The sequence below is a fragment of the Quercus lobata genome, chromosome 7, assembly GCF_001633185.2.
Source record: "Quercus lobata isolate SW786 chromosome 7, ValleyOak3.0 Primary Assembly, whole genome shotgun sequence".
NCBI classification, from domain to species: domain Eukaryota; kingdom Viridiplantae; phylum Streptophyta; class Magnoliopsida; order Fagales; family Fagaceae; genus Quercus; species Quercus lobata.
Genome location: NC_044910.1, coordinates 36,996,463 through 37,023,712, shown reverse-complemented (window position 1 = coordinate 37,023,712; position 27,250 = coordinate 36,996,463). Strand labels below are relative to the sequence as shown.

The following is a 27,250-nucleotide window of genomic DNA, read 5'->3' as shown; positions in this document are numbered from 1 at the left end:
CAAAAAGGATCGTGACAGGAAGGCAGGCCCCTCAGCACGAAGTCAGCAGTATACGCCATTGAACATGCCACTTGATCAAGTCTTAATGCAAATCAAAGACGATCCTTCCTTGAAGTGGCCAGAAAAAATGAAGGGAGATCCAAATAAGCGCAATAGAAACAAGTATTGTCACTTCCATAGAGACCATGGGCATGATACGGACGAATGTTTTGATCTAAAGCAGCAGATTGAGAGTCTTATAAGGCAGGGGAAGCTAAGAAGTTTCCTAGGACGAGACCACAAGGATGAAAAACTCAAGGGAAAAGCTGAAGAGTCGTCACGGCAACCTCTCGGAGAAATCAAAGTTATTGTCGGAGGGAGCTCTGCAGTTCAGTCGCCCAGGTCCAGGAAAACATACCTGAAGGTGGTGCAGAGCGTCCAACTCTCTGGAAGACCACCTAGAGATAGGGATACGGACGAATAGGCAATCACAATCACCGAAGAAGAAGCTGAAAGAATCCACCATCTTCATGACGATGCTATTGTCATTACCTTGCTCATCGCTGACTACACAACCAGAAGGATACTCGTTGATAATGGAAGTTCTGCAGATATCCTATATCTTCCAGCTTTTCAGCAGATGAAGTTAGGACAAGACCGTCTTCGTCCGGTGAATTCTCTATTAGTAGGTTTTGGTGGAGCGAAGGTGCAGCCGGTGGGTACTGTTACATTACCAGTGGTAGTTGGGGCATATCCACAGCAAGTCACCAAGGATGTGAATTTCCTGGTAGTAGATTGTTCGTCCTCCTATAATGCCATAATTGGGAGGCCAACTTTGAATAGTTGGAAAGCAGTTACGTCCACCTATCACTTATCAGTCAAGTTCCCAACGGACTATGGAGTAGGACAAGTGCAAGGAGATCAACTGGTAGCGAGAGAGTGTTACTTGGCTATGTTGGCCACCGACGAGCAAGTGCAGACCATGACTATTGAAGAAAAAAAGGTCGTGGTAGAACCTATTGAAGTGTTGGAAGATGTTCCCCTAGACGAAAGGAACCCTGAGAGATGTACCAGGATGGGGGCAGATCTAGAAGGAGGAATTAAGGAAAACCTTGTCCAATTTTTGAGGAAGAACATAGATGTGTTTGCTTGGAGTTATGAGGATATACCTGGAATAGATCCTAAAGTCATCACCCATCGCCTGAACGTATGTCCATCCTCGAAGCCAATATGACAAAAGAAAAGGATGTTTGCTTCTGAGAGAGAAAATGCTATTAAAGACGAGGTTCAAAAATTGATGGCAGCGAAGTTTATCCGATAGGTGTACTATCCAGATTGGTTGGCCAACGTAGTGATGGTGAAAAAGGCGAACGGCAAGTGGAGGATGTGTGTGGATTTTACTGATTTGAACAAGGCTTGCCCAAAAGATAGCTATCCATTACCACGCATTGATCAGCTGGTGGACTCAATCGCGGGCCATAAACTGCTTAGTTTTATGGACGCTTTCTCAGGATACAACCAGATACGGATGGATGAGATTGACCAAGAGAAGACCTCGTTTGTTACTAGCCAGGGCTTGTTCTGTTATGAAGTAATGCCCTTCGGCTTGAAAAACGCTGAAGCAACGTATCAACGACTGGTCAATCACATGTTCCGTCCTCAGATTGAGCGAAATGTCGAAGTGTATGTGGATGATATGTTAGTGAAAAGTTTGGAAGAGTGTAAACATCTAGACGACTTACAAGAAACCTTCAACACACTCAGGCGATACAGTATGAAGTTGAACCCCAGAAAATGTGCTTTCGGAGTAGCATCGGGAAAATTTCTTGGATTCATGGTCTCACACAGGGGGATCGAGGTAAACCCGGAAAAGATCAAGGCAATCCTAGAAATGAAGCCCCCGCAGAATATTAAAGAAGTTCAATCCCTCACCGGGCGAGCGGCCGCCCTCAACAGGTTTGTCTCCAAAACTACTGACAAGTGTTTGCCATTTTTCAAGGTTCTAAAGAAAGCATTCGAATGGACGGACGAGTGCCAAAGAGCCTTCCAAGATTTGAAGACGTATCTTGTCACGCCCCCGTTGCTAAGTCCGTCCGTGGTAGGAGAGGAACTGTTTTTATACCTGGCGGTGACCCCACATGCTGTGAGCTCAGCACTGATAAGAGAGGAAGCAAAAATGCAAAAGCCAGTGTACTGCACCAGTAGGGCATTGAGGGGGGCGGAAGGTCGATATCCGCTAATAGAAAAGCTAGCCTTCACGCTCATCACGGCTTCCAGGAAGTTAAGACACTACTTCCAAGCCCATGTAATCAATGTTATGACAGATCACCCACTTAAGAAAGCTATGAACAAGTTGGAAGCCGCAGGACGTCTGATCCAATGGGCAGTCGAACTCAGCGAGTTTGATATCCGGTACCAACCAAGACATGCTATTAAGGCTCAAGCCCTAGCAGATTTTATTGCGGAGTTCACACCAAGATGCGATGATGAAGTGCAGGACGATAAAAGGTGGGTGGTCCATGTAGATGGCTCGTCCACGCAGAATGCAGGAGGAGTAGGGGTGGTTTTGCAATCCCCTGAAGGAGACAAGTTGAAGCATAGAGTCCGTCTACAATATCGACCAACTAACAATGAGGTGGAGTATGAAGCTCTGCTTAAAGGGCTAGAATTGGCTAAGTCTGTAGAAGCGGAGTCAGTTCTTGTCCTGGGAGACTCTTCGTTGGTAATGGGCCAAATAAATGGGACATATGAGGCGAAAGAAGAACGAATGAAAAAGTACTTGGAGAAGGTATTACAGCTCGTGAAAAAATTCAAGAAAGCTAACTTCATTCAAATCCCGAGGGAAGAGAATGCGGAAGCAGATACCTTAGCGAAGGAAGCCTCAGCAACCGGAACAATCGACGAGTATGATGAAATTCAGTACGTCCCGAGTGTAGATCTCCCGCAAGTGCAGCAAATAGGGAATGAAGAAAATTGGATGACCCCAATCGTCTCGTATCTGAAGGACGGGAGACTTCCGGAAACAAGAGACGAAGCTAAAAAGCTCAGGATAAAAGTTGCCAGATACGTCCTTATGGACGAAGTTCTTTATAAGAAGGGCTTTTCTCAACCTTATCTTAGGTGTCTGGCCCCAGAGGAGGCGAACTATGTGCTGAGGGAAGTTCATGAAGGAGCTTGTGGAAACCATTCGGGAGCCAGAATGCTCATCCACAAGGTCGTTCGTGCAGGGTACTATTGGCCAACTGTCCAAGCGGATGCAAAAACTTATGTCAAGGCATGTGACAAATGCCAACGATTCAGCAATATCCCCAGGCAACCATCAGAGTATCTCACCCCAATGATGGCCCCATGGCCTTTTGCTCAATGGGGCCTAAACATCCTGGGTCCTTTTCCACTTGGTACTAGACAGATGAAATTTTTGGTGGTAGGGATTGACTACTTCACGAAGTGGGTGGAAGCGGAACCCTTGGCAAGCATTACGAGGCAGAATGTAAAGAACTTCGTCTGGAAAAATATACTATGTAGGTTTGGAGTCCCCAAGGTACTAATATCCGACAATAGGCGGCAATTTGACAATACCCTTTTTAGGGACTTTTGTCAACACTTCGAAATCCACAATCACTACTCCTCTCCCGCCCATCCACAAGTAAACGGACAGGCTGAGGTTACAAACCGATCCTTGCTGAAAATCATCAAGACTCGTCTTGAGGGGACAAAGGGAATATGGCCAGATGAGTTACCTGGTGTCCTATGGGCATACAGGACGACGGTGAGGAACCCTACAGGGGAAACCCCTTTTAACCTAGCCTATGGGAGCGAAGCAGTTATACCTGCCGAAGTGCACATGGCCACTCATAGGGTGATATCATATCACGACAAGGATAATGAGGAGCAACTCCGTCTGAACCTCGATCTTATAGACGAAGTGAGGACAGAAGCAGAGCACAGAGCAGCAAAGTACAAGAACCTCATGGCTAGGCAATATGACGCAATGGTGAAACCAAGGCGCTTCAACATAGGAGATCTCGTCCTGAGAAAGGTCTCCTTGGCAACCAAAAATCCAGCTCATGGGAAATTAAGCCCCAATTGGGAGGGACCTTATAGAGTCATCAACTTTAAAAGACAAGGATCCTATTATTTGGAGGCCCTGGACGGGAGAAAGCTAGAACATCCTTGGAACGTGGAGCACCTGAGGAAGTACTACCAGTAAGAATGAGCCAGAACGAGTATCACTGTGGACGAGCTTGGAGCTTGCTACTCTTTATATTCTACTTATGTTTAGTTATATGTCTGATACTGTTGCTTTGCTATTTATGTTGTGGTTTTTTAATATAATTCTGGACGAAGCTATGAAGTTAACTAAATAAAAGGCACAAGCATGTATGTGTCCTATCTGTAAACGATATGTGTAATGTGCAAAATGTTGTGTGAATTTCGAACTCCATGCTACTCTCGTTCAAAGCTAACCTACAAGGTGGCTAGGAACGAAATATTTTAACTGTCAATGAGACGAATAAATTCTCTGGACGCGGAGATGTAACGTCTAAAGCTTTCCTGAAGGTAAAGCAAGATCAAGGCACCCCATCCTAATCAAAGGACGAGGTAGAGCCTATAATAAGCCCAGAATATTCGTTCCTGAGGGTAAAGCAAAGATGAGGTATCCTCGTCTTGATCAAAGGACGAGGGAGAACCCAACTTGGCAAACTCGTCTGTACAAGGCAAAATGTGCGTCCAAGCCTTAAAACAATTAGGACAAAGGACGAGGCATAATGCACATCCAGACCCTAAACAGTAAGGCCCATAGACGAGGTTTTTAGACAGCCCCGTACATGGACGAGCAAGGTCCGTAAATCTATGGACGATCAGGGTGCAGAAGAAATTCTAGTCTAAGGACGAGAAATAACCATTGAAGTTTTAATAGATGGTTTAAACACACCAAACATGGAAGAGTAAAGTATGTAACCATGCATACGAAATGAAAAATCTTGTCCATACATAAAAGAAATAAAATCCACCAACTGTTTGAAGGGCGGACAACCAACGTCCAAACACCCTTGTGAAGAACTAGTTTCAATACCTCGTCCTAAAAAATATTGGACGAGTTTAGTGTACTTGAATTACATCAAAAGATCCCAAAACAAAGGATCAGACAAAAAAAAAAAAAAAAAAAAAAAAAAAACTTGTTCTTAAGCAGGTGGAGTAGTGGGTGGCTTGGTGGAGGCATCGTCTTCAATATTCACGTCCTCAGAGCTGGTTTGGAGAAGAGAGCTGGTAGCAGCGTTCAAATTAAGTTTGATAGAGCTGAAGTCCACCTCAGGGAAGTTTTCAACAGCGTCCATCCTGAAATCTTCAAAACTCGTTGCATAGTTGTGGTCCAGTAAGTCTGTGAATTCCTTGGACGCTTTGAACTCCGCAATGGCATCGTCCTTAGCCTTGGAAAGGGAAGTACTCAGCTCGTCATTCTTCGCTTTAAGGTGGTCAAGACGAGAATCTTTCTCCACCGCAGCGGCCTTCAACTCTGTGATCAAATTTAGCTGCTCCGCTTCCTTCTCCTTAGCTTCAACAGCAACCCCAGCCCATTTCTTACTCTCGTCCCTCACGCTTCTTAGGGTCGTCTCTAGCAAAATTCTCGTCTTGTCCAACTCAGTGGCTTGCCTAGACGCTGCGATGAACTTGGACATGTCCTGCAAAAGAAAAATGCTTGGTTAAGACGCCCAAAAGATAGTGAAATAATAAAGGCAAGATGAAAGGAAATTTACCTTAAAAAGATCATGAACACCAGAATGTTCAAAATCTTTTAAAGACATATCATAACATGCATGTATATCTTCGTCCTTCACAGCTTCTTGAAAATGTTGCCAAGCCAAATCTTCGTTTTCAACTATGTTCGTAGATACCCTCGGCGGGGGCTGAGACGAGACAGACGTAGTCGTCCTAGGAGGCGTCTTGGACGAGGTCGTCTCCACAGGTGGAGATACGTCCATATCAATCGTTTGGACAGAGAGATTGGGTTGAGGCAGGATAGGCTTGGCCACCTTAGATGATAACTGTTTCACCCTTTTGTCATGACGACTGGGGAGGCTACCTAAGTCTAAATTCCTAGGTAGGGACTTCCTTTTGTCTCTAGAAGACGGACGAGTCTGAGGTACAGTGTCAGGACAAGCGTCTCCAGCCTCAGGACGATCCCCCTTGCCAGCAACCTCTTTTCCCTTGTTAACTTTCATTGTTGCCATTCCTAAATAAAAAAAGGGGGGTTTTGTTTTAGAGCTAACATAAAAAGAAAGGGTAAAAGACGTCCTGAGATAGAGGCCTTACTTCTCCTTACTGTTATCTCGTGCGCGAGTGCTTCGTCAGAAGGATTGGGACCAAATCCCCACTTGGCAAGTCGTCTAAGCGTCACTAGGGAGTGGAAACTCCTATCTGCGTATAGACGAGCTCTGTGGACGCGATCACGATGAAACTTGCTAAGGGAAGGACGCCCAATAGCTGTAAAGAAGTGAGTTAGAATACAAAAAATAATAATAATAACTTTAAAAAAAAAAAAAAAAAAAAAAAAAAAAAAAAAAACTTACCCTGAGGACGAAGGTTCCCTAGGTCCCCAATATAACGACCAAAAGTGTCCCGTCCAACGTCTGAAGGGTTTCCAGCCCAATTCCTGGAGACGAAGAAAAACTCCGTCTTCCACTTTCTGTCAGACGAGGGTAGGGACCTAATCATTCTACAATCTTTGCCCCTGGCAGTAAATTGGTAAAAGCCAAGGGATTGATGAATTTCGGAGGGTTTATAACAATAGAGGAACTCGTCCACTGTAATAGGACGGTCCCCCCCAAACACCTCTCTCCATAGGACTTGCATAGAGATGACCAATCTCCATGCGTTGGGATTAAACTGGCATACCCCCAAACCTAACCTAACTAGTAATTCCCTAATGAAAGCGTTTAAAGGAAATCTCAAACCCCCCAAAAGATAGGCCTTGTAGACGCCTATCCCAAAACGAGGATCACAACACCATTCTCCACGGACGGGCAACCTGGGGTTAAGCTTGTCTGGGATCTGGTACCATGCCCTCAGATTATCTAACCTTTGTTCGTCTGTTTTAGAAGGTATGTCTATTGCACAGCTATATACAGTAACCTCCTCCTCGTCCAAAGGAATAGACGGAGGGACGGACGAGGAAACCCTGGACGAGGTACCTGCCTGGGACCCTGAGACCTTCCTAATTTCTTGTTGTATAGCCTCTAAGGGAAACCCAGGGACGCCGGAAACATATTCCTCGTCCGTAGAGTTCCCCCCATCACTACTACTAGAACCACTAGAACTAGTATTGGACTCGGATTGGTACTCGTCTATGGCCTTTTCTAGATTGTCGCTAGACGACATTTTTTTTTAGAAAAGATAAAAAAAAACCTAAAAGACGAGAGAAGAGGGAATACCTGGCTCTAAGACGAAGGAAGGCTACGGACGCGAGAAAATTCCTAGACGAGGCTCTAGACGAGGAATGTCAAAGAACGAAAATCTTAGAAATGCAGAGGGCAACGAAGAAATTCCTCTATTTATAGGAAATTGACCTGGGCATATAAAACGACACAACCAATCAGGAAGCGGCACGTGGCATTCATCTCGAAAAATGAATCGACGAGACTCGTCACCAATGAGAATGTGACACGTGGCATCTCGATGTATGGGCTTTCTAGGTACAATGCCTGGTTGTTCACCTCCTTAGATGACCTATATGAACGACGGGGCAACTGATGTGCAACGAAAATTCGCTAAGTCATCTCCCGTCCATATGCGTCATCCAAATAATAGACATGAGGTATATCTTTGCCAACTCGTCCGTCTGTCCTTAAGGACAGACGAGCTCACTATTGTCCGTCTGTCCTTGAGGATAGACGGGCTTTCTACCGTTCGTCCGTCCATAAAGGACGGACGAGCTTGCTACCATCCCCTCGTCCATAAAGGGCAAGGGAGGTTACTACGTCTTCGCCGAGCGGAAGAACGTACCGTCACCAGTCAAGCCCAACCGTTGTGAAATACAAACTCCTACGTCAGTTACGGCAGTTACTTCCGAGTCTGTTGGATTCCTCAACTGTGGGAACGGTTACCAAACAAGTAACCGCTTCCCGCATACTATATAAGCACACGCCAGTGAAAGAGTAAGGCATTCTATTCTTGATAAACTGAGTTTACATTTCTTAGTCAGAGACTAAATTCACCATCAGATGGTTCTTGGCCGGCTTCCACCGGTCTCCTCTAAGTTTTTTACTTGTTTTCTAAGGATCCAGTCGCAAGTTTATCAAAGCCCGGCATTTTCAGTACACTGATATCCCAGAGTTCATCAACTATGATCATAACATTGATACAAAAATAATAATACACCATTTATTTGAATTCAAATATTGATGATATGACAAAATTTAATTCTATTAGTCTCTCACAAGCTCACTGGATAAAGCTTAGCCTTTGCTCTCAATCTATACGGAGTGACACATTTTTTTTCTTCTTCTTTTCTTTCCAAGATGGGATAACTATTTCTAATATAATTAGCATACATATAATCTGTTATTCACCAGCTCTATATCTTGTAAACCCAAGTGCATATTTTACACAGAATAACAAAACAATGAAGAAACCATGATAAATAAAGACTACTAAGAATTACACCATCCTGAATCAAATGTGACAATGGTCTCGGGCAATTAGAACAATTGGACGTCACACCTGGTAGTCTCAAATCGAGCTGTTGATAAATTCCCGTTAGAAATCAATGGAACTTTCAATCCGCACCTAACCTTGGGCTTGTGATCCCCACCAATGAAATCTCCAATCCTGAACCTAATACGAAGATAGCACTTCAAATAAATGCTATAGACCCCAACACTTTTTTCCTCGTTGAAGTCAAGCACATTAGCTCCAAGCACCATCCATTGCTGACCTGCAAACGTTGCATTCAAAAAATGCGTACTCTTGCGTTCTACTTTAAAACCCCATTTCGTCAAATTCTCTGTATCGAACCTCTGGCCCTCGTAGAACGCATTGGCCTCGATTTTGTCGAAGTAGATAGCCATCTTCTTGTTGGGGTTTCTGAGAGTGATGTTGAGGTCGAGTTTGTATTGAAGATTGTTGTTGTTGTTTGTGAAATTGAACTGAGTGAGTTTGGCATCCGTGATATGGACCTTGAACATTCTGGGTTGAAGGATAAGCCAACAGATGAAGATAGCAAGGACAATGATGAGAATCAAGGCCACTATGGTTTTCCAAAGGCAGCCAAAAAGGCAACAAAAGCAGCCACTGCTTTTGTGTTTGTCTTCTTGGTTCGATGGTGGTATAGATGGGCCGGGGTAGGAACCATTCAACTGGGATTCTTTCTCCGCCATTGTTGATCACAAAATTAAGCTCAAGAAATTCACTAAGAGGAAGTTTTGGTTTTTATTTTTGGTTGGTGAGGAATTAATGGTAATAGAAGATGATGGAAGAGTGGTACAATTTACAAGTGTGATGTGTGTGTGTGTGTGTGTATATAGCGGTGGATGAGTAGTGTTGAAAGAAAGGAGGTGGCAATTTCCATTGTCCAAATTGGTATGCTACGGTTTGGCTACGCGGGGCTGCATGATACGGTGGAATAGGAAACGCGTGTTTGCTTTTGGAAAAGTTCTGTTCAAAATCCAATATTTGAAGAGAGTAGAATTTCAAAACTTGACCTTCCAATTTCCATGGTCTATCTATTGTGGATTTGTCCAAACAACACCGAATTCAATTTGGCGGCTTTCGGATTGGGCCTACATTACCGAATTCAATCTTATCTGCAATTGATTCTCAAAAAAATAAAATAGTCTGGGCCTCTTTGACTTTGGGATTACATTGGACCGGATTTAAAGATTTATTTATTTATTTAAATTTGATGCAAGCCTCTTGGCCTTTTTTTGAAGAGTTTTAAAATCCCTTTAGGCTGAAAAAAGAAAAAAATAAAATAATAAGAAGGAGAAATTTTTTGGAGGGAGTTTGGTTGGAAATGGGAGAGGAAAAAGTGATAGTAGGATTTGGGTGTTTTCTCCAAGCCCACAAAAATGTTTTCTCTCCCGGAGGACTTGCACATGGGCTTTGTCCTGTACATTGCTATTTTTTTTCTTTCTAGTTTTAGTGTTTTTTTTTTTTTTTTGTGCTCATTTTTTGTTTGTTTGTATTATTTATAAATAAATAAAAAATTGAAGTATCCATACACAATTTTTTTAATAAAAAAATGTGTTACTTTTTTGTTTTTAATAAAAAATGTGATATAATTGTAAATTTGTATCAACTTCATTTTTTATCATCTCATTTTTCTTCTCAACCAAACAAATAAGTTTTTCATCTCTCCACTTTTCCATCCTCCAACCAACACAAATGTGAGAAAATTAAATCTCTTTTATCTTCCCACTTTTCTATCCCCTCCCTATTTTCTATCTTCCTAATTTTCCACTCTTCCAACCAAACAACCCCTTATAGTTATTCTAACAAAAAAATTGTTAAAGTTCTTAAGCAAAATTTGTCAAATGTTTGGCAATTTTGTCAAGTAAAAATTTAAGTACACGCTCTTAGGTGTGGACTTTAATTATGTAATTATATTAAGATATTAGGTTGTAGTAACCAATGCAACATAAACAATTTTATCATTTCGAAGTTCAATTAAATTTAATACAAATATGTTTTTGAATTTATTATGGAAATTTAAAGTATATTTCCTAATAAGGAAGTGTACCTAAATTTACCCTTGTGTTAATTTTTTTTTTCTTTAAAATTGAAAAAAAAATGTAGGAATTCCAAACTTTAATCTTAAAGGCTTAAAGCTTTTTAGTGTACTATTACATTTACTTTCATGTGTTAAAATGTGGACATTCATGTATCAATTATGGATATTGATTCAAAATAATAGATTTAAACAAGTATGGATGGATATTTTTCCCTATTTAAAAAAAAAAAAAAAAGAAAAAAGAAAAAAGGAACAACGATGCAAATTAAAACATGGAAAACAATGAATGTTTTAGAAGATGGAGGAAGAGTAAGTGTGTACATAACTAGGGACTTAGCTTAGGTCTAGTGCTTTAGTGCATTAGATTTGTTGTGATGACGCATGTTTACTTTTGTGCACATGTCACCATCGCAATGGCTCTAGGTGCACAAGAACAACTGGACCCAAGATTTATCCTATAACTAGATATAGCAATGGAAAGTGAAGAGGAATGTTAGTGGTAATTTCGAATTTCCAATTTGGTAAGCCATATGTTGCGGTTCAGAAATATATGGATGCATAAGTTTGATGTGGGTTAAAATTTGAAACGTGTTTCTTAAAGACTAAAACAAACATTAATTGGGTGAGAGGTTACTCGTTGCATTTTTTATCACAACTAATAATATTGCTGAATTGTGGGATGTTATGCATGGAGTAGAGATAGCTTGGAGATTAGGATATAAACATCTAATTTTAGAAATGTATTTAAAACTTGTGATTAATTGGCTAACAACCCATGGTATATTGGCATCGGATACTTATGTGTTGGTTTGTGATTGAAAGAATTTAATATTAAAGCACGAATAGACCATCCATCCATGTTACGTACACCATAAAGCTAATGGATTTGCAAATGATTTAACGAGAAGGGTCGAGACTCGAGAGCAACCCAAAATCCTGAAAAATATGATAACTGCCAATTTTTTGTGTACCACTGTTTTTGTATTGGGGGACTGCTAGAAGTTGCCCCCATAGATTGCTGCCTTTTTGTTATACCCTCTCTTTACAGACAAATAATACTCCCCTACGCGTTTGCCTTGGAAAAGTCCTGTTCCGATTTTGGTTCTGTGTGAAATAATGCACTGTACTCTGGACTTTCTTTTTGGACAATGTCTATTTTGACAGGACTTGCGTGTGTTGCTTGGAAAGAGATTTCACGCGAATTGAATTCAATGGAGCCGATAGGAATGTGTATTAATTGCGTCGAACCGAGTTTTTTTTTAAAGCTTTAAATATCCATTTTTAAATTCCTTTACCAAAATTGTCAAGGACCCAAGAGTATTCGAATTGTGATACTACATATTCTTAAAGGTAAAACCGGCCTCTCCCAGTAACATGGAATTTAAACCCGGACCGGACCGTACAGTTGGACCGTAAAATCCTCGAACCGTTCACATTTACAGTCCATTTAAGGTGAAGAACCGTTCCATACGAAAAAAGCATGGAACCGTCCGGACCGCGGTCCGACCGTCCGGTTCTATGAACCGTGACCAGTTCGGACAATTCAAACGGGCTGCCTTGTTTTAGCTTAAAACGGTGCCGTTTCGTCCCTTTTTTTTTCCCCCTAATACGGCGTCGTTTGGCTTTCTGATTGAATAATCCTCAATCCCTTAAACGAAACCCTCAGTCCCTCACTCTCTGCCTCTTCCTCACTCTCTCAATCACTCTCTCGTCTCTGCCTCTCTCTGTCGTCGACGTCGCCGTCGAAACTCAACTCAGCCCACTCTCTCAATCACTTTCTCGTCTCTGCCTCTCTTTGTCGTCGACGTCGCCGTCGCAGCTCAGCTCAGCCCACTCTCTCAATAACTCTCTCATCTCTGCCTCTCTCTGTCGTCGACGTCACAGCTCAGCCTAGATCGCAGCTCAGCCAAGATCGCACGCTCATCGCAGCTCAGCCGTCGCTCTCACGCTCATCACAGCTCAACCGTCGCTCTCAAGCTCATCGCAGCTCAACCGTCGCTCATCGTAGCTCAGCCATCGCAGCTCACTCTCCTCCTCTTCCTCCTCCTCCGCCACCGATCAGGTGAGACCCATTGGCTACTCTCTCTTTTATTACTATTTACTAATTTCATTGCTTCAAATTCTTTTTTCTTTTATTTGACTCTTTCACCCATCATTTTATCAATATCTGATTGCTGATTTATTATAAACCCAATTTTCATTTCCAATTTTATTAAAAAAAAAAGTTGCTTTTTTTATTTTTTAGAGTCAGTTTAATTTCTGTGTTTACATAGTTGAGGCTTTTTATTTGTGGAAAAACTAACTATGTGTGTTTTTGATGTATTTTTATTTTTATTTTTTTGTATACTTGTGAGTCTGATTGTAATTCAGCAATTAGTGGCAAAACTAACTGTGTGTGTTTAAATGTATTTACTGGATACTTGTGAGTCTGTTTGTAATTCAGCAATTGTGGCAAAACTAACTATGTGTATTTTGATCTATTTATTGAGTACTTGTTAGTCTGATTGTAATTCTGCAATTTGTGGCAAAACTAACTATGTGTGTTTTGATGTATTTTTTGAATATCTGTATTTCAAAAATTGATGGGTCTATGCGTGTTGACTGGTTGTTTAGTCTTTTAGATTAAAATGGAAACAGAGACCGGGTCTACTCCATCACATGAAGTTGATTCCAATGTAGTGGAGTCTTGCTCAAAAGTAAGGGAAAAGGTTGATCCGGCTTGGGAACATTTTATTATTGTTTTTTAGAACTAAGTTTTATGTATTTTTGTAAGAAACAATGTGTAGTTGTGTACTGTAACTTGGAGGCTTGTTTGTGTATTTTTACTTTGTACTTTTAAGTTTTATGGACTACATTGGCTAGTTTGGACTACATTGGGGTGTGAATTTTGGTAATAGAAGCAGTACTAGTACCAGTACTCTATCTATGGTTGCTTAATTAATTATTAGTTATGTATGTTTTACCTTTGTGTTAGTATAGTTAATTAGTAAGAGTAAGGTCTTTTTGTGCTTTTGTAATAGAAGCAGTAATAGTACTTTGTAGCTCGTGCATGTCTGAGCTGGAATCTAGATATACCTGTAATGCATGTGCATGAAAGTACTTGGATGAAGATTTCATTGCAAGCCCACTCTCTTGAGATCTAGCTAGGGCTATGCAGATGAATATATTATATATAGATACTTCAAACTAATAATTTACTAAGCTTTGCCTTTTTCTCAGCCTATGAATGCATTTATGTATGTCTGTTGGCTGTCTTGAAAGTAAATTAAACTAATTTAGTTATTTTTTCTATTTTTTATTAATTTAATGTTTTTATATATATTTAAAATAATTATTAAATTAATTATGACGTCATCACGGTTCGACCCCGGTTCGACCCCGGTTCGACCCCGGTTCGACCTTAAAAACCTTGAACCTCTCTCTTTTAAGGTTCAATGAACAGTCCGGGTCTAAAAACCTTGCCCAGTAATTGTAACTATTGAATTAAAAAAAATAGTAATAAATAATTGTTTAGCAAAATTTGTTACATGTTTAACAGTATTGTTAAAAATAACTTTTACTTCCTCCTAAAGTTTTTAAAAAAATATTCAACTAAGAGTTAGGAATGTCACCAAACTCTAGTCTAGTGTTGAGGTACCGGTCTTAAGTAGACTATTCCGACTTCTAAATTTTTAATGAGTAAGGAAAATTCACATCAACAATGAGATATAAGGAAATTAACGACACTAATCCTAAAAGTTTTGCTAAAATGATCGTCCTATTCTTGATTTTTGTGAGAAACATGACAAAATACAAAAGCTAATTTTTTCTTGAGTGACCCAATTAAGCATTTTTACTTTCTGGTAAATTAAGTGAATCAAATAGCTCAATGGAAAAATAAACTTCATCAAAGAGTGAAGGGCAAATTAGTAATTGTCAAAATATTCATGCATGAGTAGTGTGAGTTTTTTTTTTTTTTTTGGGGGGGAAAATTTAGTTATTTTTTTCTTTTTCTATAAATTTTTTTAAAAATATTTCCTAAACTAATATCCTTAAAATATTAGTTATCTCTCTCTATATATATAAACATTCAATTCCCAAAACCATTCTTTCAATATGTAAATTAATATTTCCAAAAGGATAATTGACTATCAATTTCACTAAAACAAAAGAAAATTCAAAAGTGTGTCTCATAAATAAATAAATATATATATATATATATATATATATATATATGTGTGTGTGTGTGTGTGTGTGTATATCTTAAAAGTTTGATTTTGTTTGAGATAAGTCTCACATGTTGGTGGTTTCTCACAAACTATTGACCGATGTGGGTGGGCATTTATATGAATATTTAAATGTAATTAATTAATTGCATGACCTACATGTTGATTCTACATCAAAACAATCGTTCTTAAATAAATAAATAAATATATATATATATATATATAAATAAAAAATAAAGGCCACCCATAAGGAATTTGGCAAATATGCAAAGTCAAGGTTAGGCCTGTATGGGCGGCCCCAAGAAGGTGATGGCTGGACCCTGGAGTGAATCAAGACTTGAATTGGGTTCAAAGTAAGGCTTAAACATCAAAACAATCGTTCTTAAATATATAAATATATATATATATATATATATATATAAAATAAAAAGGCCACCCATAAGGAATTTGGCAAATATGCAAAGTCAAGGTTAGGCCTTTATGGGCGGGCCCAAGAAGGTGATGGCTGGACCCTGGAGTGAATCAAGACTTGAATTGGGTTCAAAGTAAGGCCTAACAAATGACCCAAGCCTTAGTCACTAGACATCAAACAATGCACTGAGTCAAGTATTAATCTTCTGAACTGACCTGTGCTGTCCTGTGCCATTGCTCTTCCTTTAACCTTTGAAGGTTTTCCACATAAAAAAATATGTAGTAATTGCAATCTATTTCATTTATGTACAAGTAGTCTGTTATATCTTTTAACACAATTTTGACGTAACAAATTATAAATGATTACTTATCACTTTTATATGAACTCATAACTCATTACCAACTATATCAATATTGTAGCAAAAGTTATGGTATAAAAATTGCATTCACATTTTTTCTTTTTACCTTTAACAATTAACAAGTATTTGAATTCTTGTTGGGCCAATGGTGAAGTCAAATTATTTTTTTGGGATTAATCAATATATATTACAATAGAGCATCCGTGGCTGACTTGGGCTCCTTGGCCCTTTTATGTCCTTTTGGATATGCGGTATAAGGCCCATATCTAGTTAGATGCTCTAGTGAATAATTGGCCATACGAGGCCTTCATCTCGTCCGCAGAGGATTTCGCTGCCTTAATGCCGCAAACATCATTTATTAGTAAGCTTGGGCCCTTATGGCCCACCATGAAGCATGTTCCAAAAATTGCCATGAATCAGAATAATTACTCTTCATATTGAGATCATTTATAGTTCTTTAAGTAACTCCATGATGAGTTTCTTAAAATCTTATTTATCAATTTTATTTACCACTTATCAATAATCTAAATAGATAATAATAATAATAATAATAATAATAATAATAATAATAATAATAATAATAATAATAGAAATGGATTCAAGTTACACCTGGTGTAACTTCACAAGAGTTACACCTTTTGTGAATCATTGATTACTATTAGATTTAAGGGTCAAAAAACACTTATAGTAGTATCATTATTACTCACTAGGAATTAGTGATTCAAGCATTAACTCTTCTTATTAAAAAAAAAAACTGTTTTTTTTTTTTTTTTTTTTGGAGATTCTGCTGGAGATGAAGGCTTTGAAATTGAAACAATCTTAGAGGTTTCATATGAGCTCGGTTGTACCTTATAGACACCCTCTGATAATTAAAACTACCATATTTGGATATGACAGACAAGCTATATTTAAAATTTATACTGCTATAGCCTATAAGTTAAGGGGTTCCTTACTCTGACATATCTTTCTTCTTCTTTCTTCTTTCTTCTTCCGCTTCTTTCAATTAATCTATTTGCTTTTTCTTCTAATTTTATTTCTCTTTTGAACTCCAAAACCAAAAATTAGATAGCGTAGCGATGCAAAGGTTTATTGCAGTGAGGTCTGTATGTGCTAGTATTTTCACAAGGAAGAGACACTTTTCTACCACTCTACTCTTCGATGATACTCAGATACAGGTCTCTCTCTCACTCAATATATGGAGCACACAATTAGTCCCACAATGAACATAAGAAAATGGTTTTAGGAGTCACATTTAGCTTTTTGAGGGTTGAATGTGATATTATTTCTTTACCATCATATTGGCTACATAATATAAAGATGGACAAATAAATGAGTTCGCAAATGGTAATCATTTTTATTAAAACAAAATAAAGATAACTTGTATTTACAATTTTATCTTGAGAATTTTATGAATGGTGGAGGCCCGAGGAAGAAGTCAAGAAGACAATAAAGATAGCTTGTATTAAAACAATTTTTTTTCTTTAATAAGAAGAGTTAATGTCTGAATTACTAATTTCTAGAGAGTAATAATGATACTACTATGAGTGTTTTTTGACCCTTAGATCTAATAGTAATTAATGGTTCACAAAAGATGTAACTTTTATGAAGTTACACCAGGTATAACTTGAACCCATCTCATAATAATAATACACTATTTATTTGAATGTTGATGATATAACAAAATTTAATTCACTTTGATGAAGTGCAAATCGTCAGTCTTGTAGATTCGTCCAGATGAAGCCGTATCTTCGTCGATATCACTGTGAAAATGGTAAGATAGCTCCCTTAAGGTGGACATCGGTGTGGTGTCTGCCACAACGTCTCCGATGCCAAAGTCAGTATAAGAGAACTTTGAGGAAATAACAAAGTATCAGAATAACTAGTAATGCTTTGAGGTGTGTCTGTGTACCTTGTATTGGTGCTGTGAGGGCTTTATATATGCTTCCACAGCCCCTAGCCATTATGGTAGTTAATGTGGCTTTAATGTCTCTCTTGGTAACGCCTCATGCTCAATAATGTGTGCCTTAATGAGGCATCCAACGGTCTGTACAGTTGGTCTTGTAACCACTCGGGACATTATTGGCTGCATTGAATGGCTTCGTTACTTTCGTCAGTGATACGGACATGTGGTTAGTTCATCTTAGAGGACAGCCTTGTCGGTCTCGAAGGGATCATTCAAGGAGGTTGAGTTCGTCAGTCCATCAATGAAATATATGCTGAGATCATCCAAGTAAGGTGAGTTCGTCAGTCCCATCAGCTGCCCCCCAGGTTCTGTGGTCGTCATGACGTGTTATGACGACCATCAGAAGATGAAAGGTTTCCTGATCAGACATGGCTCGAAGAGACAAAGAACTCAAAGTTGAAAAAAGACTTGATTATCGCCATGGACGAGGCCAACACTCTCAAGGTCATTGCTGTTAAGGCCGTTGAGTCTTTTCAGCAGGCTGAAGATCTGTTGCGATACCTCGCCAAGCAAAATCTAGAGAACCTTGATCTTGAGGACGTAAACAAAGAAATCTGTTGTGACTTGCACTTTTGAGAGGGTATTGACCCGTCAGTAACTTACATCCGTCTAGGCGGAATCTTGTCACTTAGCTAATTTTTGTGACTTACACCCATTGAAGGGATCTTGTCATTTTTGGATTCGTCAGTAACTTACATCCGTCCAGACGGAATCTTGTTACTTAGCCAGTTTTTGTGACTTACACCCATTGAAGGGATCTTGTCATTCTTGGCTTCGTCAGTAACTTACATACATCCAGGCGGAATCTTGTTACTTAGCCAGTTTTGTGACTTACACCCATTGAAGGGATCTTGTCATTCTTGGCTTCGTCAGTAACTTACATCTGTTCAGGCGGAATCTTGTTACTTAGCAAGTTTTTGTGACTTACACCCATTGAAGAGATCTTGTCATTCTTGGCTTCGTCAGTAACTTACATCCGTCCAGGCGGAATCTTGTTACTTAGCAAGTTTTTGTGACTTACACCCATTGAAGGGATCTTGTCATTCTTGGCTTCGTCAGTAACTTACATCCGTCCAGGCGGAATCTTGTTACTTAGCCAGTTTTTGTGACTGACACCCATTGAAGGGATCTTGTCATTTTTGGCTTCGTCAGTAACTTACATCCTTCCAGGCGGAATCTTGTTACTTAGCCAGTTTTTGTGACTTACACCCATTGAAGGGATCTTGTCATTCTTGTCTTCGTCAGTAACTTACATCCGTCCAAGTGGAATCTTGTTACTTAGCCAATTTTTGTGACTTACACCCATTGAAGGGATCTTGTCATTCTTGGCTTCGTCAGTAACTTACATCCGTCCAGAGTCTCCCAAATGAAGCGTTTGACATATGACCTCAGAGTTTCCTTCTCTCCCTGTCTAATGGTGAGTAAGTAGTCTGCCGGCCTCTTTGGACGTTGCCCCCCTATGAAATGGCGCAAGAAGGCATTACTCAATTGCTCGAAGTTGTCTACGGACGAGATCAACAACTTCGTGAACCATTCTCTTGCAGCTCCTTTGAGAGTGGTGAGAAAGGAACGACACAGTATCTCGTCAGGTGGTTGTTGAAGACCTAGAGTTGTCTTGAAGGTATTAAGATGATCTTGAAGGTCCCTGAGTCCGTCAAACGGCTCAAGTTGAGGTAAGCGAAACTTTGACGGTACAGAGCATTCAAGTACCGCCATGGTGAAAGGCGAATCCGTAACCCTTACCATTCTGTCTATGCTTCGGTCCGTCTTCTCCTTAATGGCGCCCCTCAGTTCGTCCATCTCCTTCCTCATTTCTCGATGGAGATCTGAATTTTGCTCGTCCGGAGTAGTTGGCCTCTGAGGGGTACCCCTCTTGTGGCTATCCCCTTCTCCTTCCAGGTTACCCTTGGACCGGTTCTCTTCCTATTGAGCCTGTTGGACCTGCTGGAGTTGTAGCTTCATTTCCTGGTTTTGCTTAGTGAGTTCTTCAATGGTGGCTGCAAGGGCTTGAACTTGCTAGGCCAAGGCTGCTGAATCTGGATTGGATTCCATCTGAATGTAGAGGGTTGATGGAAACTATGTTTTCAAATATGAATCTGAAAATGTCGTTCCCCACAGACGGCGCCAAACTGATGAAGTGCAAATCATCAGTCTTGTAGGTTCGTCCAGATGGAACCGTATCTTCGTCGGTGTCACTATGAAAATGGTAAGATAGCTCCCTTAAGGTGGACACTGGTGTGGTGTCTGCCACAACGTCTCCGATGCCAAAATCAGTATAAGAGAACTTTGAGGAAATAACAAAGTATCAGAATAACTAGTAATGCTTTGAGGTGTGTCTGTGTACCTTGTATTGGTGCTATGAGAGCTTTATATATGCTTCCACAGCCCCTAGCTGTTATGGTAGTTAATGTGGCTTTAATGTCTCTCTTGGTAACGCCTCATGCTTAATAATGTGTGCCTTAATGAGGCATCCAATGGTCTGTACAGCTGGTCTTGTAACCGCTCAGGACATTATTGGCTGCATTGAATGGCTTCGTTACGTTCGTCAGTGATACGGACATGTGGTTAGTTCATCTTAGAGGACAGCCTCGTCGGTCTCAAAGGGATCATTCAGGGAGGTTGAGTTCGTCAGTCCATCAACGAAGTATATGCTGAGATCGTCCAAGCAAGGTGAGTTCGTCAGTCCCATCACACTTAGTTCAAAATAGATGGATAGAAGTTTAGGAACTCTATGGTGGAGTTGCACTAAAATCTATGGAAAATATTAATTCCTAATTATATCTCTATTATGTTGATACTTTTGACTTGATTCCACATCTTTGCTCTTCCCTGCCTAAACAATAAAATTACAAGAACTACAATATACAAAATTAATGCAATTAAGTTAACTTATTGAAGCCTACATACTCGGGCAATGCTAATTGAAATTTACTGTCAACCTAGTCTCTCACTAGATAAAGCTTAGCCTTTGCTCTCTATTTATAAGGAGTGAATTTTTTTTTTCTTTCTTCTTTTCTTTTCAAGATGGGATAACTATTTCTAATATAATTAGTGCATGCACCAGATTATAAAATCAATAAAAGTAAATAAAAAAATTCTCTAAACTTCTTTTAGCCTGGGCTGCTGAACTGAACAAATTGAGAAGGTTCCTGAAATATTTAATTGGGATTAATATTGTTGCGCTTATCTTTGACGGACTCAAAGATACTGGTTGCTTAATATGCACGTGTACTCTGTTGAAGGGGCCAATAACTTTTCTCATATATATAAAGAAATCAATGACTTGATCAGAATCAAATGTCTAATGATCACATCAATATACTTAAGCAACATTGGCAACATTAAAAAATCAAGAATAGCGGCTATATATATAGTCGTGGCTTTATCTATATATAAACACAACGAAAGTAACAAAGAAGATATCATAATAAAATCCAATCATCTAAATAAATAAATAAAAAGATAATAACCAAGTCCATCTCTCGCAAACCTAATACTATAATGTATAGAGAAAACAAAAGAATGAAGAAATCCCAATAAAAAAAGAACTAAAAAAAATAATATATAAAATCAAACATGACGAAGGTGTGCCAATCAAAAATCAATGTCGCACTTGGTAATCTCAAAACCAGTGGCTGAATTTCCATTAGAGCTCAATGGAACTTTCAACTCGCAGTCAACCTTGGGCTTCATCTTCCATGTCTTCAACTTCCCTACCTTAAACCTAAGCTGAAGATAAAGCTTCACATCAATGTTATAAACCCCAGCAGTCTTCTCGGAATTAAACTCAGAAAGCTCCTCAGCCGCAAGCACCACCAATTGCTGCCCTGAAAACTCAGTGTTCAAAACTTCCGTACTCTTATGCCCTTGATAAAACGGTGTCAAACTCTTGGTACCAAACCTCTGGTCATCATAGTAAGCCCTAACCTCTATAGAATCGTAGTAGACACCGATCTTCTTGTTGGGGTTTCTGGCAGTGATGGTGACGGCAAGGTTGTATTGGAGAGTGTTGTTGGACGTGAAATTGAATTGGGAAAGCGAGGCTTCCGTGGCGTAGAATTTCAAGTTGGTGGGGCGGAAGATAAGCCAAAAGATGAGAACAGCAAGGCCAACGATGACAACCAACGAGACTATGAATTTCAAAAGGCAGGCACAGCAGCTGCAGCCTCTGCCACGGCCGGGGCGGTGGTAGGCTTGGCGTGGCGGCGGGACTGAGGGGCCATAGTAGGCACCATTCAAGGGTTGGTTTTGTTTCTCTGCCATGGTTGAGAACAAAAATAGGAGCAAGAAAGTAAGAGAAAACTAGGGTTTAGCTAGTATTTGATATAGAAGATGATGGAAGAGTTAGAAGAGGAATAGAGATATTGAAGGTAAGGGTACAATGCGTGTGATATATATATAGAGAGAATTAAGATTGCTGTGGAGAATTGAATTTGAGAAAGGAAAGGAATAGGATTGTTCGTGGTATTTGGTAAAGCCACGGATTAGGTTTTCTACGTGTTTACATACGGCACGGCTGCAATTGCATGAGAACTCACGTCGGCTTATAACGCGTTTGCTTTGTAAAAGTCCTCGTTGGATATTTGTGTTCGATCTGTGTGAACTTAGTACCTATGTTTAGAACTTTGCAACAAAATATTTATTTATTGAGAACTAGTGCTATTGCACCCCTCTCCAAGTTTCCTTCTTTTTTAATTTTTTATATATAGAAAAAAATTGAATTGAAGTTATTATATATAAAGAGTAAGTCTAATATCACATCAATTTTTACAACTTTGCCACAATTTTGTCACATGACCACTCATGAGTCGTAAAATCATGGACTCACTCACACGCAAATCACCATGTGGCAAAATTGTGATAATTAGAGATAAATGATCATAGAAAACAATTATAATATGTTTTTTTATTATTGGTGTGGGGACTGGAGATTTGGTATTATGTCGAAATAATAAATACTAATAATGACTCATAGGTTATTATTAGATAATTTCCTATATTAAAAAAAAGGGTTATTGGATAATTTCAATCCTTGACTTGCGTGTGTTACTGGAGATATTTAGTCTACTGAGATTTCGTTTTCTGGGAAAATATACGCGCATTCAACTGGTTCTAATCAATAAAAATTCAATGAATATATTTGTTTACTAATTTCTGGCCTATTATATTATCTTAAATACAAAGTTTTTGTGTATGGAGCTTTTCATCTTCCACTGGTACTCTTTCGTTTTTGGAGTCTTTTTTATTTCTTTGAGAAAGTCGTTTTTGTAGTCTAGATATTTTGCCTTTCAATCTTCAAATACTTTTTCTCAAAAATAATATTCTAAAATACTAGTAGTATACTAAGTTACAATTGATTTCAAATGATGAAAAACAGTACGGTGAGCCAAAATTTTAGTTTAAAGGGGCTAAAATTATATAATCAATGGTTGAAAATAAATTAAATTGATAAATTAAATTTAATATATTTAAAAGTAATTAACAGAAAATTAATTGACTTACAAGATATGCTGTATATATTACCTTCTTTTTTTATATATAAAAATGATAATTACTGTACTCAGGTTTAACTTCGTTCTCGAGTATATAGTCACTTATTGATGAACTTAAAAAATTACTTTAAATATAAAAAATTTAAATATGTCATTTGATTTCTTAGGGGCAAGGAAAAAAAAAACTGTAAAATTTTTTTTTAGAATAAAAAATGCTTTAGAATTATTTAAAGTTTTAATAATTGAAATTTTTAAAAACATATATATATATATACACACACACACTTAAAACAAGTTTTATACATCGTGGAATAGTTGAAAAAAAGAAAATAACGAACCGAATTCGATACATTGCTTATTTAAGTTTTGCAATAAATTTTCCCTCAAAAATTTTTTTGCAATAAATTAACCTCAATTATTTTTAAGGCTACACATACAAATTATACAACAACAAAAACAACATTTGATTCTCAAAAAAACAACAACAACAACAACAACATTTAGTCTCAAAATTATGATCCATGCGCAAAAGTTACAAGTATTGGATAAAAGGTCTTTATATATATTAAAAAAAATGTAACGTTAGGGTGTGATATCAATAGAAAAAATAAATCTAAAAAAGTGATATTGTTAAAGAATTAAGAAAGTATTATATATATCATCACGTACTCTTGACATGACATCACTCTACAAGTATAAGTTCTTGTGGGGGTGAGGGAAGGCAAAGGTCAGGATTTAAGTCTTTAGAATAAAGTTTTACACACATATACACTTAAATTATGTTAAAGTGGATTTCTATCCCAGATATATATATTAAAAAAACCATATATATATATATATATATATATGGGGTGCATGATGGTTTCAAACTTTCAGCAACCATGTGTTGCTAATTATTCGCGCAACTACAATAAATTTCTCATGACTATAATAATTTTAACTTATAGAGACAATAATTAATTTTAGTGTAGGGGAGTTTTGAACCTAATTGCCTTTTTTGAAGACAAAATTTGACCAATGTATTATACTAACTAGAACTCACCTAAGGGTAAGATTTTTTTTTTTTTTGGAGAAAGACCTAAGGGTAAGATTTATAGTTGCTTATGGCCCATAATTTGAAATTATTGATAGAATAAATTCTACGTTTAAATTTGAAACAATTAAAAATAATGTGGTAATCATAAACTGATTATAAATAGTTAGTCTACGTATGCGCACATTTTTATATATATTAAATTGTAATAAGTGGATAAGAAAAGTACATCAGTATTGGATTCACATAAAAGAGCTATTAAATTAATTAAAATTTATTACTTCAATGAGAGAGAGAGAGAGAGTTTTTAGATATTTAAGAGGTTGTATCTTGTATGCTTTCATAATAAAACTGAATGTAGCTGTGCTCCAAAAGTCATTATTAGAATTTGGCCAACTAGGTTGCCCATTTGTAGGCAAATCTAGGCCAATCAAATTGGAGTTATTAAATGAAATTAACTCTAATGTGACATACATTATATGAGAGTGAGTTGCAAAAGGGGTGTAACATCCCATTTGTGTAAATAATGAAAAATAAATTCCTTCGAGTAAATCCAAGAGCATGGGAGAAAGGTAGAAAGAAGGAATTTATTTTTCCTATGCTCTTGGATTTACTCCAAAGGTTCTTAGGTTGTGAGTTTTATGGATCTTACTCTAGTAGTAAGCACCTCCATTACAACAATTCTTCAGATTATGACAGCATAGTTTATAATGTGAAATAACCCTATGTAAGGTCTTATAGATATATTACTCATTTTATTTTGGTATCAGTATAACTCATTCAAATTTAACACTCCATAATTCAATATATAGGCTAAAAGCCGGAACTAACTATAAAGTTATAATAACCCTTCAGAGATATGCATGGAAAGAACAATTTTGGGCATGTTTCATACAGTTCAGGGGCCATCACTTTAAACTTTAAAGGTCTTAGAGCATCACCAATAGATTAGCTAAATCTATTTTTTGAAGAACAAACCCCAAAAATCAGCTCCAACAGATTCTCCAAATGCAAAACTTTTCCAAATTTTTTTTAAAGTTGTTACAGTGCTTCTCTAGATATAGAAAACATTGTAGCAACTTCAAATGAATTTTTCTCCTTAAAAAAATACACAACTCAATAGGAAGAATAAATGATGATTAAAAAAAGAATAAACAATGAATGGAGAAATAATATTTAAATGAGATAGAGAAAATGATAGAGAATTTGTTGAAAAGTGTATTTGAAAAAGTAAGTAAGTAAAAACTAAATGTCACTGTTTACTGTCTAAACAGTACAAAAATTTAGATAAGCTGCTGGAGATGTTCTTACAAATCTATCCCACTTAAAAAGGAAAAGACGACATTAACCTCGATAACTCATGATGACAAGGGAAGGGAGATATGGAAGAGGTCCATTGGACACCAACCCTTCTTCCTTAGCCATAAGGAAAAATGACTATAAACTCCTCTAGTCAAGAATGTTCCATTTATTTTTTTATAGGTATGATAAATTTGAACGTATAGTCTGATTAGTTTTATTGTAAGTAAGATTCAAACAGTCTGATTATAAATCTTATGAGTAGGATAACTACAACTCACCTACTCGTAAGATTTATAATTCTTTACAACCCATAATTTGAAATTATTGGTAGAATACAATAATCTACATTTATAGTTGAAACAATTAAAATGATGTGGTAATTATAAACTAATTTTAAATAGTTAACCCCGCAACTGGATCCCTTTTTTATTTAAACTTTCAAGTATTTTGTGTATGGGAGATGTCAACTCACTTACAAAGTTAAAATACCATTGGCTAGATATTCATCACTTGAATAACTTAAACCTGAGGCTATTTTCGAGGTTTTATGCTTTCATAATAAAATTGTATGGCAGTGTGCTCCAAAAGTTATTATTAGTTGGCCAACCGAGTTGCCCATTAATGGGCATATTCAGGCCAATCAAATTGGCCTTATTAAATGAGATTAACTCCCATGTGACATACATTATATGGGAGTGGGTTACAAAAGGGGGATAACATCCCATTTGTGTAAATAATGGAAAATAAATTCCTTCTCTCTACCTTTCTCCCATGCTCTTGGATTTACTCTAAAGGTTCTTTGGTTGTGGATTTTGTGTGTCTTACCCTACTAGTAAGCACCTCCTTGAACAACATTTCTTTAGATTACGACGGCATAGTTTATAACATGGAATAACCCTATGTAAGGTCTCATAGATATATACTTACTTTATTTTGGTCATCAATAATGCATTCAAATTCAACACTCCATAATTCAATATATCAGGCCAAAAGCCAGAACTGGCTATAAAGTTATAATACCTTCTCAGACCTCAAAGATATGCGTGTTGAGAACAGTTTTGGGCAGGCTTCTTACAGTTCAGGGCCATCAGGTTATAGGCCTTACAAACATGAACTGGGCTTCTTGACCCAACAACAACAACAACAACAACAACGATAATAATAATAACAATAATAATTAAAGTTAAGCTACATAGTTTTTTTTTTGAGGGAATTGAAAGTTGAGCTACATAGTTTTTTTTTTTTTTTTTTTAACAAGAGAGAAATTCAACTCTAACTTAATTTAAATGTATATGTGTAAAACTCTCTCTTGAAGACTTAAACCCTAGCCCTTATCCCTCCACATCTCACAAGTACTTATACTTGTAGAGTAATCATCGCACCAAAGATGAGTGATGGTTAAACTACATAATTGATTCCATTTACTTACCTTTTAACAAAAAAATAAAATAATTTTGACTCCGTTCTTTAAAATTAAAGGGGCAGCCGAATTTCTTAATTCATAAGACTTTTCATTGGCTAAATTTACAAGCAACTGTTTTCTGACACGTTGAGCAGGTGTAAATGTAATGGTGTATTCATTTGATCAATTTAGATTCTTCTAAAGAATTGATTTGTTCACCTGCTACTTGAAAAATACGCTAGTTTCATTCAACAAAAGCATCATAGAGTAGAAAAAAGCACCAAATGCAATATTTTATTTATATACCAACGAATGTGACAAATAAAACTCAATGACAAAAACATAATATAATGTCATAGGGAATGAAAAAAAATA

General features: G+C 37.8%; 3 protein-coding genes across 3 annotated transcripts; 1 reads left to right on the top strand and 2 right to left on the bottom strand.

The window, feature by feature from the left end:
* Window positions 1-64: 64 nt before the first annotated feature.
* On the top strand, window positions 65-1,213 carry LOC115951997. The gene is made up of 2 exons (XM_031069102.1): window positions 65-403; window positions 464-1,213. The coding sequence occupies exons 1-2, from the start codon at window positions 65-67 to the stop codon at window positions 1,211-1,213; spliced, it is 1,089 nt and encodes a 362-aa protein (XP_030924962.1).
* A 7,174-nt stretch (window positions 1,214-8,387) lies between these two features.
* Window positions 8,388-9,484, bottom strand: LOC115953693 (NDR1/HIN1-like protein 10). Its single transcript, XM_031071452.1, has one exon. It carries the CDS (start codon window positions 9,354-9,356, stop codon window positions 8,679-8,681), a length of 678 nt encoding a protein of 225 aa, XP_030927312.1. The 5' UTR covers window positions 9,357-9,484; the 3' UTR covers window positions 8,388-8,678.
* Window positions 9,485-21,070: 11,586 nt separating this feature from the next.
* LOC115953525 (NDR1/HIN1-like protein 10) lies at window positions 21,071-22,025 on the bottom strand. The gene has a single exon (XM_031071237.1). The coding sequence runs from the start codon at window positions 21,907-21,909 to the stop codon at window positions 21,241-21,243; it is 669 nt and encodes a 222-aa protein (XP_030927097.1). The 5' UTR covers window positions 21,910-22,025; the 3' UTR covers window positions 21,071-21,240.
* Window positions 22,026-27,250: the final 5,225 nt, after the last annotated feature.